Raw genomic sequence first — 19,031 nt, 5'->3', positions numbered from 1 at the left:
CGTTCCCTCTCTCGCTGTGTCTCTCTCTGTCATATAAATAAATAAAATATTTAAAATAAATAAATAAATAAATCATAATTACAAAAATAAATAAAATATGTATGATGACCCCTAAGTTGATCTGTCCCCACTCAGTTACTTAGTTCCTTCTCTTAGACCTGTGGGGAGAAAAAAATTACTACTCCTTCTCAAGCAAAACAAATCATTATCTTCATTTACTCCTTCAATACATTTTTACTGAGTGATTACTAATGCCAGGCGAGAGAGCAGACAGCAGACCCTGTGGACCACTAAATACTGTCAGTCTAGTAGGAAAAACTGGTAGTAATCAAATCACCACCCATACAAGTGTTCACAAACCAATGATAAAAAAACAAAAAAACTGGACACCCTAAGAAAAAATGGGCACACACAGCCAATCCATGGAATAAGTTCAAATGGTAATGAACTTCCCCCAAAATGTTCGGTAGCACAACTAACGGGACAGGGGGGATGCAAATTAGGTACAGTCATTATTTTTGCTTATAAAATTAGCAAAGATTTAAATGTAATAGTATCTAATGCTGGCAACAGTGTGGTATGATGAGGCAGTCTCATAAACTGCCAAGGGGCGTGTACATTGGCCAACTCCTCTGAAAAGCCTTAGAACTACTTTTAACCTCTGATCCAAGGAACCTACCCCAAGAGAATGCAATCTGGAATGAAGTGGCTCTGGCCAAACTTGTTCATCCCAGCATTACTTACAGTAGTAAGAACTCGGATACAGTTTTAAAGTCTAACAAGAAAGACTGGTTAAGTACATGATGGCATATCCATCTCATGGAATAGTATACAGATACTAAAATATGCCTATGCATTTTTCATGGCTTAAAAAAATGTTTATGATCCACTGGATAGCAAAACACAGAAACAAGACAAGATATAAAATTCTCTACTCGGTATTATTTTAACTGTGCAAAAACGGGTAGCAAAAACTGAGCAAGACACCTGCCAAAATGTTGACAGTGTCTGCCTATGGATGGTAAGCTTACAGTAATTCTTTTTCTTGGTTATATATTTATCTATGCTTTCCAATTTTTCTCAAAAAGTATGTATTATTTTTTCCCATTATATGTAACAAATGAACACACTCTCCTAATAGTAAATACAGAATGTATATAGTTTTATAACCTATAAAAACAAGATGTGTAATTTTCATTGTCTGTTTTGAGATCAGGTCTACTACCTCCAAAGAACCTTCAAATTTTCTAACACAGCAGTTAATAAAAGCAAAGTAAAAAGGACTAAACAGAGTCAAATTCAGTGTATGGGTCAAGTAAGAGCGTGACTGAATGTTGACTTAACTAGCCAGTCATGATATTAAAGCCAAAGAAGCAAAACGTTTGGCTGAGCCTTCACCAACCTCAAGTGAGAAGGCAGACCATCAAGGGCATGCACCTCGCTTTGGGCAGCCAAATGCCCCCAAGCTGCCATTTGCACATTTCTTAACAAGCAATAGAAATAAAGAACACTTGGGGTACCTGGGTGGCTCAGTTAAGCATCTACCTTCGGATCAGGTCATGATCCCAGGATCTTGGGATCAAGTCCCGCACCGGGCTCCCTGTCCTGCAGGGAACCTGTTTCTCCCTCTGCCTCTCTCTCTGTATCTCTCATGAATAAATTTAAAAAAAAAAGAAAGAAAGAAAGAATATTTACTGAAATTTCCCGAATCTCGCACAGAACGCCACTGATGGATTATCCAACAGCAAGTTAGAAGTGACTCTTGTATTGTTCTGGTAATGAAACTGTTGAGACATTTTCCAAATTCTCAATTTTTATTCCTTGCTTTGATCATCCAACGGAAAATCTCTGCTTAGGGATTTCCTTGGCATCTAGATTCCAAGAGGCCACAGAGCAGGGCCCACAAAAGGAACTCTTGCTTTATGATGTAGTTCCTGGGCATTCTAGTATATTACTAGCCTGCAGGCCCCCAGAGTCAAATACTCCCTAGCTGATCTATGCTGAGATCCTGTCTTCCCAGGGAGACTAAGCACCTCAGTTCAGCGAAAGGGATACAAGTACACAGGAAATGTGAAACTCCAGGCTAAATCTGGGAGATACCAGAGCTAGAGCAGACAAAAGCCCTTCCTTTCTCTGGGGGCGCCTGGGTGGCTCAGTTGGTTAGGCATCTGCCTTTGGCTCAGGTCATGATCTCCGGGTCCTGGGATCAAGCCCCACATTGGGCTTCCTGCTTAGTAAGGAGTCTGCTTCTCTCTCTCTCTCCCTCTCTGCCCCTCCCCATTGCTCATTCTCTCTCTCTCTCAGATAATAAATAAAATCTTTAAAAAAAAGAAGTATCCACATCTGATAGACAAAATCCCTTAATAATGTGTTAAGACTAAGTTAAGGGTCATATAAGAGGGAAAAGCAAAGTTCTCTGGGGTTCTAAGAGCCAAGAGCATACATCCAGGGCACAGGACTGGAAACATCAGGACAGACAGAAAAGATTTTGATGGGTTGGGGCTAGAACACAGAAAAAGGAGGAACACAGAAGGTCAGCCATACCCAGCACTAGCTTACGGGGAGCCTGTAATATGTATATTCGACCCTCCTAAAGCATAGGGGATGAGGCTGTGGGGCTGAGATATTTTAAGTACAAGAGCCATACGGTTTTTGCTCTATTCAGTTCTTGGGATTGATATATTCTCCTTGCTTTCCTTCTCCTAATCCCTTTGGCTTCCAAGGCAAATCTAGACAGAGGGATCTGGGTAGCCCTCTGTTGTACTAAACCTTTAGTGGCTTAACTGGTCACATTCCTGGAAACATAAATTCTTGAGCCATAAGAAAAGCAAGTAATCACCGCAATAGTTCTGTAGTCTCAGGCATTCTAAAACAAATGTATATGATCGTTCCTGGTAGTAAAACACTCTTGTAGGCAACCAATACACTGAACTGGGAAATAACATCCTATTTACTCAATTTCTGCATTTAAAATCATCAACAATGAAGCACTAAGAATCACTTCAACTCATGTCCCCAAGATTCAAACTTTAGCCTCATCTTCCCACTCTACATTCCCTTCCTCAGGGATCAGCTCCTCCTATACCTCCTACTACCTCCTTTGGTGATATGGCCCTTAATGCCTTCTGGGCTCATGCCCAACATCCCCACAGCAGCCACCTGGAGCAGCTGCTGGGACAAAGCCTGAATTAGTTCTCCACCTGAATCTGTTTCCACCTGCCCCAGTACATCAATGTGTCTACTCAAGTTGGGGGACATAGAAGGCCCCTGGTAGGTGTATGCTGTAGGAATATCCAAACGAACGGCATCGGGGGTCCTTATGCTTGCTCAAGCAGCTGAGCATGGTGGGAGTCCATCTCCAGGAACCCTAATGGTATATTTCCATGCCTTCCCTCTTGAAGCATCAAAGCACACTTTGGGGGAGAAATGGAAAGGAGATTAAGGATGTAAAGAATTCTTTCACGATGCTTGGAGGGGTGAGGAAAGATGGCCAGCGGGAAGCAGCAGAGAGAAGTCCAGTTGTTGTTAGAATACCCCATGAGCACAGCTAAGCACAGCTGAATGTGGTTTTTGAAGTCACTGATGAGCCGAATCCCCAGTAGCTCGCCATGATAGTATAGTGGTTAGTACTCTGCGTTGTGAAGTCACTGATGAACACATCTAGTCTGGGAATGGAACTCCAGCTGGTGAGCACAATCAGACGTGACAAGCTTCTCCAGGGCCTACTGAAATCATCCATATTTTCTCACAGACAGGTGGGCATGACAGGCACCCTGGGATAAGAAGCCAAAGGGGCACCTCCTCCCTTTCAGCAGCAACTCACACTGTGCCCAACGTGGGTGCCACCCTCCCAATCACACACAGCTGGGGACGTAAGCAGTCAGCAGGCATAACAGCTTGGTGACTCAAGTCTTCTGGCCAAGAGTCACTCCTTTACCTGTCCCAAGAACTTGCACTGAAACAAAAAGCTCACATATTATAGCCAAACCCTATTACAGCTCTTGGTGTTTTGCAGGAAATTCCACAAAATTGAAAGTTACAGAGTTCAACCAGTCTATTTTTGAACACTGGATGAGAGAGCATATAGACGGCTCCATACTTACACTAGTGCTGCAGGACTTTAATGGGAGTCAGGTTTGGGTCCAAACACAATATACACGCTGCTTTCTGTCTAGAGCAAAAACATAAGGAACCATGCTCATTCTGTTTATCCAAAGATTTCCTAACTCCTACCAATGCCAGAAAGTAACCATTATTTTCAAACGTTAACTTCAATTTAGAAAAGGGAACTGTCAAACATGCCGGCACCTGGTTTGTTACCTATGGAGGTCCATCCAAAGGGTCATAGTTCATGTCTATGGAACTCCTCTCTACACCAGAGATCATTTGGAAAGAAAATGGAAGGGAAACCAAAGCTTACTACATCAGAAAAGCCACTGCCATTGCACAAAGATTTGGAACAGAAGGGAACCTGGGAGGCTCCAACGTTGACAGTGCCTTTTGAGGCTGAAACGTCAGTTACTTGAACAGAGTCTGGAGATTCATTCTGTTGGAATTTACCCCGGTGAGTACTTCCACAGCCCTCTACTGTGGGATCTCTGATTCTCTGCAGTCAAGCCTGTGAGTTCCAGCAGATGCAACAACCCTTAACAAGGACCTGATGTCAAACCCTCATGTAGCTGCTAATTAGCAGATGCATTCTCGGGTCCTCACCACTGCAATAACAAGCCAAATTCTGCTCTCCCCACTGTGCTAATATGTGGTATATATGTTACCAGCCAACAAGCTGAGCCTCTCATGCTTATATTCAAAATAAGGGGAAAGGTTTCAGGGTACAGTGAAACAAGTTCAATGACACCAAAGGGAACAAACAAATCCAGAAGGTGGGATACGCCACAGGACACCTGATCCCATTTTTACAGTAAGTCAATGACATGGGGAAAGCAAGGGGGGGGCCATTAAAGAATAAAGAGACCAGATGTGATGGGTGGACTTCATGTGGATCCTGATTAAAACAAAATTACTGTCCAAGGGCATTCCTGACCTTCAGGGAAATCTGATTTTGCCTGGGTATTAGGTAATACCAAGGAATCATGGTTTATTTTATTAGGTGAAATAATAGCATTATGGTTTATACAAGAAAACGACCATATTTTCTAGAGATATTTACTGAAGGATGTAGGGGTAAAAGGACATGCTGTCTGGGATTTTAAATTTTAAAGCTTTTAAATGAAAAAGAGAAATGGAGAATTATATGAAGAAAACTGATGTAAAATCTTGATAATTGTTAAATCTGAGTGCATAAGGGTTCAATGTACTATTCACTTTATTTTTAAATATGCTTAAACTTGTTCATGTTCAAAAATTCATGTGAGGGGCGCCTGGGTGGCTTAGCCGGTTAAGCGGCTGCCTTCAGCTCAGGTCATGATCTCAGGGTCCTGGGATCGAGTCCCACATCGGGCTCCCTGCTCAGCGGGGAGCCTGCTTCTCCCTCTTCCTCTGCCCCCCCCTACAGCTCATGCTCGCGCTCGCTCTCTAATAAAAATCTTTAAAAAATTAAATTAAAAAATCAAAAAATAAAAATTCATGTGAAAAAACTGAAGCACTGAGCTAAAAATCTCTGGTAATAAAATGTTTAAAAGTTCCCAAATGTATAATATAGGAAAGAGTTTATAAAAACACAATGCAGGGCACCTGGCTGGTTCAGTTGGAAGAATATGCAACTCTTGATCTCAGGGTTTTGAGTTTGAGCCCCAGGTTCGGTGTGGAGATTACTTAAAAAATAAAATCTTTAAAAAAAAAAAAAAGGGTTTGCCTTTTCCTCCAAAAAAATTTCTAAGAAGTACCAATTCTGCATCTCCCAGCAGCCACAGAATCTGGGCAGCTCTTGTCTCTCTTCATATGGAGGGTGTACTCCATATCCACAGGGCAAACTGACAGTACCTGTCTCTCCCCGGCCAACAGACCCAGCCAAGAACTGGCTTCAGAGAGCTCAGCCTCCTTGCCCTGTTTCCATATGGCTTCTCTGATTGGGGCCAGGGTTGGGTGGGGAGGGGAAGGTTTGCTTGTTGTAACAAACAGATTTTTCTGGTCTCTGAAATGAGGTGGGTTACAAAGATGATCCCTGTTAAATCCTGCTACCATATGCTTCAAGGGATTAACACACCTTCCTCGGACAGATATATATTTATATATATTCTTTAAATCTATATTCTAATCTTATTAATGAGTACATTCCATGGGGTGCCTGGGTGGCTCAGTTGGCTAATCATCTGCCTTTGGCTCGGGTCATGATCTCAGGGTCCTGGGATCCAGCCCCACATCAGGCTCCCTGCTGGGCAGGGACTCTGCCTCTCCCTCTCCCTCTGCCCCTCCCCCTGTTCATGCCCTCCCTCTCTCTCTCTCTCTCAAATAAATAAGTAAAATCTTTTAAAAATTAAATTAAGCTCTCAAATAAATAAATAAAATCTTTTTAAAATTAAATTAAGTAAAAAAAAATACATTCCTGGGGCACCTGGGTGACTCAGTCATTGGGCGTCTGCCTTTGGCTCAGATCATGATCCCAGGGTCCTGGGATCGAGCCTCGCATCGGGCTCCCTGCTTGGTGGGAAGCCTGCTTCTCCCTCTCCCACTCCCCCTGCTTGTGTTCCCTCTCTCGCTGTGTCTCTCTCTGTCAAATAAATAAATAAAATCTTAAATAAAAAAAAAAAAATACACTCCTGAGGCGCCTGGGTGACTCAGTTGGCTGAGTGTCTGACTCTTGGTTCCGGCTCAGATCATGATCTCATGGTCGTGCGACTGAGCCGCACATCAGGCTCCGCACTCAGTGGAGAGTCTGCTTCAGATTCTGTCTCCCTCTCCCTCTCTAAAATAAATAAATAAAATCTTAAATAATAAATACATTCCTGAGTTCCTTCAAAGAACACTGGTATTATAATTTTTAAGTAATAGATTACTTTATATTCCATTTTACCCCTATCAGTGACACACAGAATACATAGAGCTCATTATGGGATAAAAACTCAGTAGCTTCTAACTTAGTGGCTATAGACCCTCAGTTCAGGAGTCACAAACTACAAACGATTTTAAAGAATGACCCTTAATTCCTCCTAACGCAGAAAGTCAAATAACGATCTGGCAAGTTGGTCACTGTAACAGTGAATCCTTGTATTGCCCCAAGGTGCCAGAGGCCATTGTTAAGACACCTGTCCACTCCTTCAATCCCTATCTGAAAAGGATAAAACAAGACAGCTTACCCATTTTCTGTGACTTTTGTAATCTAACTACTTAGCTAAAATAGCAGCTACAGTCCAAATCAACTTCAGCATCGTAAGAATTGTTATAGATGGTTAAAACCATTTACCTACAGAGTTCACCATTCTTCTTCTACCTTCTAATTATTCTCCAACACAGTGCATTGATTGGTAAAGTCACCATCATCACTTGAATTTCTGGGTTATAAAACGTGTGCAAACTCCCCCATCCCAATTTCTGGGCTTTAAGAATGCTATTTCTCTCTTTGAATATTATTAATATAATTCCCTGAGTTGGTTTACTTTATGTAAAAAAAAAAAATACAGAAGGAATTTCTTTTCATTAGAAATAATGAAAAATCCTCAGGCTCAAGTTTAAATCATTTTGTAATTAAGTACTAATTGTATAAAAGACCGTTCAAAAGGGGAGCTTAAATTGACAACTGAATTTGTTCATGTGAACTGCCTTCCACATACATGATGGCAAGATGTGCATCAGGTTTGACATGCATTTTGGAAGCAATCACACAGAAGCAGCTGCTTTTTCAATAAACTTGGCCAGTTTCACATCTCTCTTGGTCAGTCCACCACAGTCGTGTGACGTTAGGGTTATCTGCACCTAAGAAACACAGAAGCAGTTTTTCAAACCTGGAGCTGCAATTCATGGTTCTCATCCTGGGTGGTTCGGAAATCAATCTATTTTTCAACGTTCACATTTCACAATTGGGGAGATTAAATGATTTACAAAATACTACATTATTAATAAGCACAGCATTTCCAAAACTGAATAAACTCTGGGGGCACAGTCTGCTTCGAGCTGGGCCCAGCAGCCGCCCAGGGATAAAAAGGTCCTCTCATGTGAAGGGCAATTCAGCTGCCAGAATCTGAAATCTTGTCTCTCAAAAAAAAAGAGAGAGAGAGAGGGAGAGAGAGAGCCCAAGAGAGACTAAGGGTCCATTTTAACTCCCATTACTTTAATTACACGACTATTTTCAGGCCACTGAGAAAGACCAAGCTATCAAATATAATATCTTAGCAACTACGTTCAGAAAAGCCCATTTCCAAATTAGGGAAGTGGGACGGGTGGGGTGGGGTGGAAGAACAGACTGTGGCTTCTTGAAAAATCAATTAAAAAGTACAAGCAAAATTATGGACAAAGAGAGGCAAGTAGGAAGGAAAAGTTTATCATGGTACCTGCATATTCTGAATTATTCCAATAAACCCAAGTACATCAGGAAATGTTCTCTTTTTTCAAAGAGAATTTTTAAAAACAGAATCACATAGAAATCTAGATGATATTTCAAATGGCATGACCATAAAGGCAAGGACATTTGGGGTGGGGGCGGAGACCATGATTCTTCTTACTGAGCCCCCTTAAAAACTACTTAAAATCTTTTTAGCCTGCTCTTTGTCTTAAGAAGGCCAGTTCCCACTTAGAATGTAGAATTTAAAAAACAGTTATTTTTAAAGCACAGTTCTTGAGCATAATTATTTCAGTAAGTTAAATAAGGCCATCTCTCTCTTATTTGCTACCACTACTTTCAAAAATTTATCTTAGGAGGGTTTAAAATTTATCTGCATGGCTCATTTTCAGGTTTAATTCAGGAGCTTAATTTGGCCCAACTAGCTCATATAAACAGACAAGCATGAAAATAAAGAGTTTGGTCACTGCTGTCTTGAGCGAATTGGAAAATTTGTTACTAATTTGCAGTAATACCCAGGGATCCTCAGTGAAAGAATAAGAGAATGCTTTCCTAAGCACAATGACACTTGACACATCCCTGCACAGGATAACAAGGAAGAACGGGGTTTCTTAAACTCCATAGCTAAGGTGATCCCCAAATAAGGCAATTTAGTTACCTTGTTGTACACATTGAACCATTCCGGGTGATGATTCATCTTCTCTGCTTGCAGGGCGACTCGGGACATAAAGCCAAATGCCTGCATAAGATGAAGCTGAAACTGATTAGTGGCATTGCCCTCTACTCTGGACATGGGGGGCAGTGGGGGGAGAGAGAGAGACCAGAATAATCCAGCCAGATAAAGACAAGGCTAGGATCCTTAGGGAAACCTGGAGAAATCAAATATGAAAAGGATTGCTCTCCACAGAGCTGGGGTAATAACAGTGTAGCAGGACCATGACCTGCTGCTCAATGGTGAAAAACAATCAGGCTCAAATAAACAAACCAGGAAATTGGTCTCACCCAGTGACCTGTCTGGACTGTTTAACTGTCCTCAGGACAAGACTCGCCAAAATAACACAAGAGTAATTTCCCTCCAACCAAGTGCCCTGGATCTCACTACCTGGCCCCAAATCTTAGGGGCTACTTTTCTTGCATCACCACCTCTTTTGTGTTTGGTCGCTGGGGTGCTAACTAAGTCATCAATCCCAAGACTATGGGAAAATATCTTACTGAATGACTTCCCCATCCTAGCTCCCAGACAAGACAGGAGGGGATAAAAGACTTTTTTTTGACATATAGAGTGAAACAGGGAAGTCTGGGTTGCCTGCTCTGGGTCTCCTTGCTATTGCCCAGCAATGCCATGTGGAACAGAAAGCACTCCTCCCCAGGGCAGGGGGTGGCAGACTCAGACACATGCATAAGTGCAGACCTGTAGGGCTCAGTCTTCATTCCATAGGGAAAGTGCAAACCTAATTTTGCTAAGCAGAGGCAAACTTGTCCTGAGAGGATGAAAAGCTTTTTTTCTTTTGCTTGCTTTACAATTTTTATGAAGGTAATTGCAAACAATAGGAGAGTTTGTCTCTAATGTGTCCAGAAGACAGAAATACTTGGTAAGACTCTAAGGTAATGGTACATTAACTACAAATTTACAGTGGAATTCACAGGGCAGTACCCATTGTAGCCATATAAATAAATATTTAATTTCATTACCCCTATCCAGAAAAACCGATGTGATGGTAGTTGAGCTATGTTTTTTGGATCACCAAATTAGAGCACATTTCCAAGTTAAGAGTGAGAAGTAGGGAAGATGCCATTTTAAATCATTCTATGTTATTCATAATGGTTAGTATGTCAGAATGATTTTATTCAGGATAAAAACTCCCATTTTGGTCTTTAATTAAAGGCCTGAAGGTTTTTCCCTGTCAGGAAAAGGAAGAACATTCAAGCAAAATCCATTTAACCATGTATGGAATTATCAGTGGAAAACAATATTCATTCTCCCCTTCCTCTTCTTATCTCATAATCTGATTCTCTAGATTGTGTCAAATGTGAAAGTCTTTTAATTATTCAGAGTTAAACTGCATTAAACGATGTATAATGAGAATATCTTAGTCTATTTTGCCTATAATGCCTTATTCTTGTTTAGCTTTAAGACTACCAAAAAAGTTAATCACAATCCCTGAGAAATAGTAATACAGTCATTACGGGCATAGGCTTTTGAGCCAGGGAGGCCTGAATTCAAATTCCCAACATACAACCTGTCATGTGAGCCTCAGTTATCTGATCAGTAAACTGAGGATAATAATAAAAAGTTCATGGAGCCATCCTAATAAAAAATGAGATAGGGGATTTCACTTAGCACAGCACTTGGCACTGGATAAGAGGTCAGTAATAGCCGACACCACTACCACACATCACTCTGGCGAGACCACGTATGACCCTCACAGAACGTAAAATAGGTGAAAAGCCCTCCCACAGCCTTAAAAATCTAAGATCCCAGTAGCTGTCTCCCAGAAGAATGGTGCTTTCCTATTCCACATGCCGTAAACGGAGACTCAAACCCACACACCAGACAAACAGATCACATACTACAGGGTAACAACCTGATGCACACTGCCTGAGGAAAACACAATCTGACAAGATATTAGGTGGGCAAAGTCAGTCCCTACCCAAGTTCTTAAGCCCTGTGGCCACAATTTCTTTGAATTATGCTATCTTAAAGGTCCAAAGTGATGCTTAGCATCCCTTACTATTTCCCAAGAACCAAGTGGATCAAGGGGATGATTTGAACACAGTCAGAAGTACTCCTCAAATCTTTGATTACCAGCATGCTATCAGCATGGTAGCAAAATCTACTCTATCACAGATACAGCTTAAAAGAAAACACCCCTTGGAGTGCCTGGGTGGCTCAGTCGATTAAGCATCCAACTCTTGATCTCAGCTCAGGTCTCAATCTTTCGGTCCTGAGTTCGAGCCCTGCAATGGGCTCCACACTGGGTGTGGAGCCTACATAGAGAGAGAGAACACCCACATTCTAAGAGTTACATTGATCAAAGGAAAACCTTGGGGCGCCTGGATGCCTCAGTCGGTTAAACGTCTGCCTTCTGCTCAGGTCATGATCCCAGGGTACCGGGATCAAGCCCCACATGGGCTCTCTGCTCTCAAGCCTACCTCTCCTCTCCCTCTGCCTCCCACTCTGCCTACTTGTGTACTCACTCTCTCTCTCAAATAAATAAAATCTTAAAAAAAAAAAACCTTCTATCATATCTGCATATAGTATAAAAAGAAAAACAAAGGACACTTCCAAAGATCCTCCAAACTTATGTATTCCTTAGCTTTACATATTTCCCTTCAACTGTCACCTAATATTTGCATTTAATAAAATATCATAAGCTTGATAAACCATTTACACAGGATCTACTCCTAATTCTTCCCAAGGGAAGGAACACTTGCTCCTGCCCTGGGAGCAAGGAGACAATTTCATAATCCTTCTTCCATATAACAGAACCAAATAATCCCCAAAATATTTATTTTTAAATCCGCAAATTAAAAACATTCACAACAATACACATTCAAATTAAAGTAAAAGGATTTCTGCAAGGAAGTGAAATGAGTGGATAGGAGAGGAAAAAAACCAAACCTCAAAAGGGAACTTTGATTATCTGGCTTTAATAAAAAAGGAATATGACTGAACAGCAAAATGGGCAGATGGTGAAAAGCATCTGTCCCTTCCTTCTAAGATTTCTTTTTTACAGCCCTAGCTAGTTTTTCCCAGGATGCCAGTTGGAGCCTACAGGCCTTGAGCTAGGTAAGAGTCCAGGCTTTCTAAAACTATTCCATCAATGAAAACTGCAGAGTGTGAGGCAGAATGCACACCACTAACAATACAGTGAGGAGCTGAGAGGACAGGACTAAGAAAATGGACAAAATGAAGTAGAAGTCAGCAAGAATTTGTAACAATTAGAAAATAAGTACATATTGCTTCTCGGCCTTTTGGCTAAGATCAAGTGTAGAAAATAAGTACGGAACACAAAGGAGATCTAACAGATAACTTTTGTGAATAAGACAACAACAAACAAACAAACACAGAAAGAAATGAGAGATGTAATTCAAAAAATTTTTCCAGAAATAAAATATTTAAATTTATAGATTGGAAGAATTCAACCATTTCTAGACATCCTAATGAAGTTAATGAATTTGAAGATTAAAAAATCCTTTGGCATCTAGCCAAAAAGATCAATTCGCCTGTAAGGATGAAAATAATCTGGCTGACTTCAAACTTCCACCTACCAGCATTGAACAAAAGAAGTCAGAAGAGCAATGCCTATAAAGGCTTTAGGAAATCAAAATGCAAAGAATTTTATACCCAGCTAAACTGTTGTTCAAAATTAATACAAGAGACCTAATTTTTAAAAGACGTTAACTCAGGGAATAACTCCCCTTCACCCTTTCTGAGGAAACTTTTATTAAAGGATGAAATACAAGTAACTAGAGAAGGATGGAGAAACAATATAAAAGTTATCAGCAGTGAGCAACTAATTCGCTCACGTCTAGGAATAAATTTAAAACAATTTTGGGGATTGTAGTCACAGAATGGAATGTAAATATTATAAACTATTAAAAGATGTGGAAGAAAAGGAGGAGAAATGGGGAAGGTAGATGAAAGTTTAAAAATTCTAAAGGCTGCAAGATCAGAAGCATAAAACTAAGCACTAGAAACAAAAAATAAAATGTAACAAAACTGCATGGTGTAGGGAAAGTAAGAGAAAGTAGAAGTTTAATTTTGATATTGCTTAGTGGAGAGACTACTATCTAAAGAAATGCTATCTAAAGAAACAGAGGATTAAGTTTGCTATGTAAAATTATAGGTATAACAGTATCCACAAGAAGAACAAAAATAATAATAGAAACATTCACAATTAGGTTCAAGGAAAGCACAAGTAAAGTGAAGCAAACAAAACACAATCCAGGGCACCTGGGTGATTCAGTCAGCTCAGGTCATGATCCCAGGGTCCTGGGATCGAGCCCCGTATCGGGGCCCCCTGCTCAGTGGGTACTCTGCCTCTCCCTCTGCCCCTCCACCTCCCCCTGCTCGTGTCCTCTCTAAGTGAATAAATTTTAAAAATCTTAAAAAAAAATAAAACACAATCCATGTCATAATTCAAATTAAGAGAGGGAAAAAAGTATATTGGTTCTGTCATGTTTTACAAGACCAAACATCTTTCCAATCAATAAATGTAAAGAGCCATAATCCAACCAATTAAAAGAAGAGAAAACTTGGGGCGCCTGGCTGGCCCAGTTGGTAGAGCATGCAACTCTTGATCTCAGGGTTGAGAGTTCGAGCCCCATCTTGGGTGTGGAGATTACTTAAATAAATAAAACTTTAAAGAAAAAAAAAGAAGAGGAAGCTTTACATGGATCACAAAGCAAAACTCAACTGTTGGAAATAAAAGGACACAGGCAAATGTAAAAAAAAAAAATTTAACTTATAAACGTATGTCCATAATGAAGATTGAATAATTTTGAGTACCTATACTACAAGTAACACAGCCTCAAAATCAATGAGGCAGAAATGACAGGAAATACAAGACAAACAGAAACGTCCATAGTGGAAACTTTAATTTCCATTTCTTAACCCATGGCACAGTAACCACACAAAATCAAGGATATGGACTACTTAAACACATCATTTAAAAGGTAGATCTAATTAATATACTTTAAACTCTAAACAATGAGAATATATCTTTTAAAGTGTCTGTCTACTCACCATTCACAGAAACTGAACACATATTGTCCCACAAAGATCTCAATCAATTCCAAAAAGTAGAAATAATGCTGACAACATTCTCGGTTAAAGTTAAAAACAAAACGAGAAGGCAAAAGTAGCAAAAATAAAGTACTACCTGGAAATGTTTTTAAATCCTTCTTTTAAAGTCTTGATTCACAGAAGAAATCAAAACCGAAACTGAATAGAAATTAATCATGTATGTACTACATACAGGACACATGTAAAGCAATAATCAGAATAAACACCCTTAAATACTTAAATTAAGAGCATGAAAGAAGGGGCACCTGGGTGGCTCAGTCGTTAAGCATCTGCCTTCGGCTCAGGTCATGATCCCAGGGTCCTGGGATCGAGCCCCGCATCGGGCTCCCTGCTCCGCGGGAAGCCTGCTTCTCCCTCTCCCACTCCCCCTGCTTGTGTTCCCTCTCTTGCTGTGTCTCTCTCTGTCAAATAAATAAATAAAATCTTTAAAAAAAAAAAGAATGTGAAAGAAAATAAGTAAATAAAAATAAACTTAGGGAGGAGAACAAGAATGAATATAAAGAGAACAGCAGATGTAAATGAACAGGAAAGAAAAAAATGGCAGAACTGATAAATCCAAAAGCTGAAACAATTATGTAATAGAAAATTGGTTACTTCATTTAAAGACAAAAGACAGGGAGAAAAAGTACAGATAAACAAAACAGGAAATGAGAATAGTGAAGTAACTACAGATAAAGGAAATTGCAAAACATAAAAAACAAATTTTTAAATAAATGCAAGTATTTATATAAATAAATTTCAAAACATAGGTAAAATAGTTCTCTAATAAAAATTATCCAAAAAATTTATCAAAACTGACCCCAGAAGAGAAAAACATATAAACACGACTGACACCAAAAAGTAACAGTTCCTAGTCATTTCACAGAGAAATTCTACAAAACCTTGAAGGCAGAGTTAACTCTAATACTAATTAAACTGCTCCAGAGCACAGAAAAAGAGGGACATTTCCAAATTATTTAAACTACCATAACACTCTCCAAGTTCCCACAAAGATAGCATGTAACAATGAAAGTATAGGTTGATTTCATATTAAGTGAAATCTTAATAAACAAAACCTACCAATACACTAAAAGAGCAAAGCACCATGAGCAAATGGGATTCATTTTAAGAATGCAAGGAATGTTTAATATAAGGCATATATTGATATAACTCACCATATCAGTAAATCAAGAGAAAAATCATGTAATGACTTCCATAAATTCTGAAAAGATATTTGATAAATTCAGTATTTCTTAGGTATTAAAACTCTTAATAAAATAAGAATATATGGGCCTCTCTTTTTTGTGGTTATCAACTGTTTTCCTTATTTATAACAAGTAATGAGTACAAAAATTGCTTTATATTTGGAGGGTAAAATAGGAGCATGTAACCACAGCATCAAAATATACATACCAAAACTGGCTACATGGATAATCATCACTGTTTGTTCATAAAAGCAGCAGTTAGGAAGAACCCAAGTTGGACCCCTCTTTAAATAGAATATATTCTCAGTCCAAAAGGTAGTATTATTCTTAAAAGAATACTACTAGACGATTCCCATTAAAGTCAAGAATAACCCTCCCCCCAAAAAAAGCCTTTTATACAAACAATAACTAATTAGAAAATATATTGGAAGAAAAGATTCCATCTAAAGTGGCACCAAAAATTAACTAGTAAACTTGGCAAGAAATATGTGAATTCTATACGCAGAAGACTTGAAACCACTATGAAATAATGGGTAGATCTTACTATATTAAAATTTTTCTCTCTATGGCAATAAAAACCAACAAATAAAACTAAAAGACAAACAACAAGCTGGATTTGCAGTACGTATTTCCTTGGCATATAAAGAACCTTTGGCATATAAAGAACTTGGCATATAAAGAATATTAAAAAATTAATAAGAAAAAGATCAACCACCCAATTTTTTTAAATGGGCAAAGGACATAATAGGTAACAAATGGAAGCAAATGGTTCTTAAACACTAAAACTGCTAAGACTCATACATGATAAGAGAAGCACAAATTAATACTAACTTTTACATCAATTATATCTCAGTAAAGCTACAGGGGGTGGGAAACTAAGTTAAACCTATCAGTTTGATAAAGATCAAAAAGTCTGATAATACTCTGTTGATGAGGATGCAGGAGAAAAGGCACTCACACACTGCTGGTGAACATTACCTGATACGTCAACACTCTGGAAGAGAATTTGACAATATCCATCAAAATTAAAAATGCCTGTGCCAGGGGCGCCTTAGTGGCTTAGCTGGATAAGCGTCTGCCTTCGGCTCAGCTCATGATCTCAGGGTCCTGGGATTGAGCCCTGTGTTGGCTCCCTCCTCGGTGGGGAGTCTGCTTCTCCCTCTGCCCCTCCCTGGCTCGTGCTCTCTCTCTCTCTCTCTCTGAAATAAAGAAATAAACTCTTACAAAAAAAAAAATGCCTGTGCCTTTCAGCTAAATAATCTCACTTCTAGAAATTAGTCCTGCAAGCACATTGATGCATAAATTACAAGACTGGTCACTGCAGGGGCGCCATGGTGGCACAGTCAGTTGAGCCTCCAACTCTTGGTTTTGGCTCCAGTAGTGATCTTGAGGTCATGAGGTCGAGCCCCATGTGGGGCTCCACACAGCACAGAGTCTACCTGGGATTCTCTGCCTCTCCCTCTCCCTCTGCTCCTCCCCCTGGCTCTCCCTCATGGTCTCCCTTTAAAATTAAAAAATCGTTAGAAAAATGGTCACTGCAGCACAGCTTGTAAGAGCCACAGATCTGAAAAAGCCAAAGGTCCATCAGTAGGGAACTGATCAAATACAGGATGGTCCATTTACACAAAGGAATACTATGTAGCCATTAAGAAGAATGAAGAAACTATCTGCTTACATGGAAAAACCTCCAAGATATATTACTAAATGAAAAATAAATGCATAACAATAGTCTGTGAATTGTACAAAAGGAGAGGAAACTACATGCGTTAATATCTCCACAACCACGCAGAAGAGATTGGTAACCGTGAAAGACAGTGGGTGGAGAGGGGAAACTGGGAGGCTGGGGATTAGGGACCACAAAAGACTTACTATACTCTTTGGTGCCTTGAATCTGTGCCACATAAATACCTGTTCTACTTTTAAAAAATAGTTTGGGGAAAAAAATTAAGATGCCATGCAAATGAAGATTTCACTCTAAAGGGAGCTGAGATACTGCAATGTATATAACCTGGTTCATATTAAAATATTTTGGCTCATGTTAACTTCTTAACATATGCCTACCTGTTTAGGTGGGTTTTTAGTGCCAATTTACAGCATAGTTTGTCTATGAGCCATGTTCTGTTGAGCCACGGCCATTTCAAACAAACATATGGCCAACAAATAACATATAATGGCTGATAATAGTTTCAGCCTTTCCTCTATTGCAAATTACAAACATTTTATGAACAAGTCAATGAATGCATGATGAAGTATGACTTTTTAAGTCACTCTGCCATGTTAAGGAATGTAAGCATTACAATCATGGTAAATGGGGTCAATGAAGTTTGTCATTTGGAAATCTCCAAACCATCAGCAATTAAAAGATTTTTCCATGAACCCCAAATCAAGTATTCCTAGGGAACTTTAATTTTTCTTAAAGTTCCTTTTGTTTCATTTTATTCCATGAAAATATGAAAGACTATCAGATGCACGAAACCAAAACAAAACCCCGTATCAATCTGTGAAATGTTTAACAGCACCCTGAATTTAAAATGCAGCTTCAGTCCAAATACCATGTACGATTTATTAAAGTTCTAAAGACTTCTAGCACATATTTACAATACGAATCTTTCATTACTCAGAGCAATTCTCTTTGATATAAGTTCTTTAAATCTGCTGCCTTTTATATTTTGATTATAGACTATTTTAATTATGCACTAAAAAAGAACATATCTCCCACTAAGAAAATGAGCACCAGCGACTCCAAAGTAATTTCCCCAGTACAATCTCCATTAAGCCTCTAAATACTTCCGTTACTAATTCAATGAATTAGAACTCTATTGTTTATGAATCACCTTTATGTTTGTAGGCCTATAACTCTTCTTTTATAAAACACAATTGCTATGGAAGGAAATGATATTTACGTTTGATTAGAAATGAAAACACTATTACATAAATCAGTTTGGGCATTTCTTCACGTCTTGAAACATGATCAGCAATTTAGTCTAATTGGTGATCAAGGAAACTATCTTGTGATCAATTAAAGTAATTACCAGATTCCGGCAATACAACCTACCTTAATTTCAGCTAGAGTCTGCACTTCTTCAACTTTAATTAAAAATAATGAAAATTATTAAGCAAAATGCACGGCAAGATCATTGCCAAGCACGCACATGTCATAGGACAGGACCTTCCCATGGTGTTGGTGACTGATCGATCACACAAATACCGCTTGGTGCACCAAGGAAAGGCGTTCTTTGCCCCAGAATATTACATGACTCACCATGACTCTCCCGTGGAAAACATGGTTAACTGTTCTAGCCACCGCACAGGGAACACTGGATACTAATTTGCCAGCAACAGAGGAATACTCTCAACTAGCAACATGAGAACTGTGAGGAACAGACCCAACCAAAGATGTATTTGATCCGTGCTTTTTTTTCTCCAAATTGTAACTTGTGTTTTGAGCACACTGGTCAACTGCAGAAACGTTAGGGTGAGAGACAGAGATTGAAATATCCTAGCGCTGCTATTCACTAGCTATCTGATCTCAGAGAGATCACAACATTTGAAATGATTCTGAGTTTCCTATTATGTAAAAATG

The 19,031-nt window shown here is 39.3% G+C and overlaps 2 protein-coding genes across 2 annotated transcripts in view; both read right to left on the bottom strand.

Annotated features, from left to right (window-relative positions):
* Nucleotides 1-5,276, bottom strand: part of CATSPER3 (cation channel sperm associated 3) — a 35,437-nt gene extending 30,161 nt beyond the window's left edge. The window contains exon 1 of the mRNA XM_028103514.2: nt 1,696-5,276. Within this exon, the coding sequence (XP_027959315.1) occupies nt 1,696-1,796 (101 nt within the window). The 5' untranslated portion in view covers nt 1,797-5,276. The remainder of the gene's footprint in view (nt 1-1,695) is intronic.
* Nucleotides 5,277-7,622: 2,346 nt separating this feature from the next.
* PCBD2 (pterin-4 alpha-carbinolamine dehydratase 2) overlaps nt 7,623-19,031 on the bottom strand; it is a 50,020-nt gene continuing 38,611 nt past the window's right edge. The window contains exons 3-4 of the mRNA XM_028103516.2: nt 9,114-9,194; nt 7,623-7,872 (exon numbers count right to left, since the gene is read on the bottom strand). Of these exons, the coding sequence (XP_027959317.1) occupies nt 7,777-7,872; nt 9,114-9,194 (177 nt within the window). The 3' untranslated portion in view covers nt 7,623-7,776. The remainder of the gene's footprint in view (nt 7,873-9,113; nt 9,195-19,031) is intronic.

This window comes from Eumetopias jubatus, unplaced genomic scaffold (assembly GCF_037043125.1).
Source record: "Eumetopias jubatus isolate StellerSeaLion01/CBP00866 unplaced genomic scaffold, mEumJub1_p1.0 scaffold_5, whole genome shotgun sequence".
NCBI classification, from domain to species: domain Eukaryota; kingdom Metazoa; phylum Chordata; class Mammalia; order Carnivora; family Otariidae; genus Eumetopias; species Eumetopias jubatus.
Note: the sequence above shows the minus strand (reverse complement) of the source record. Positions and strands in the feature narration are given on the sequence as shown.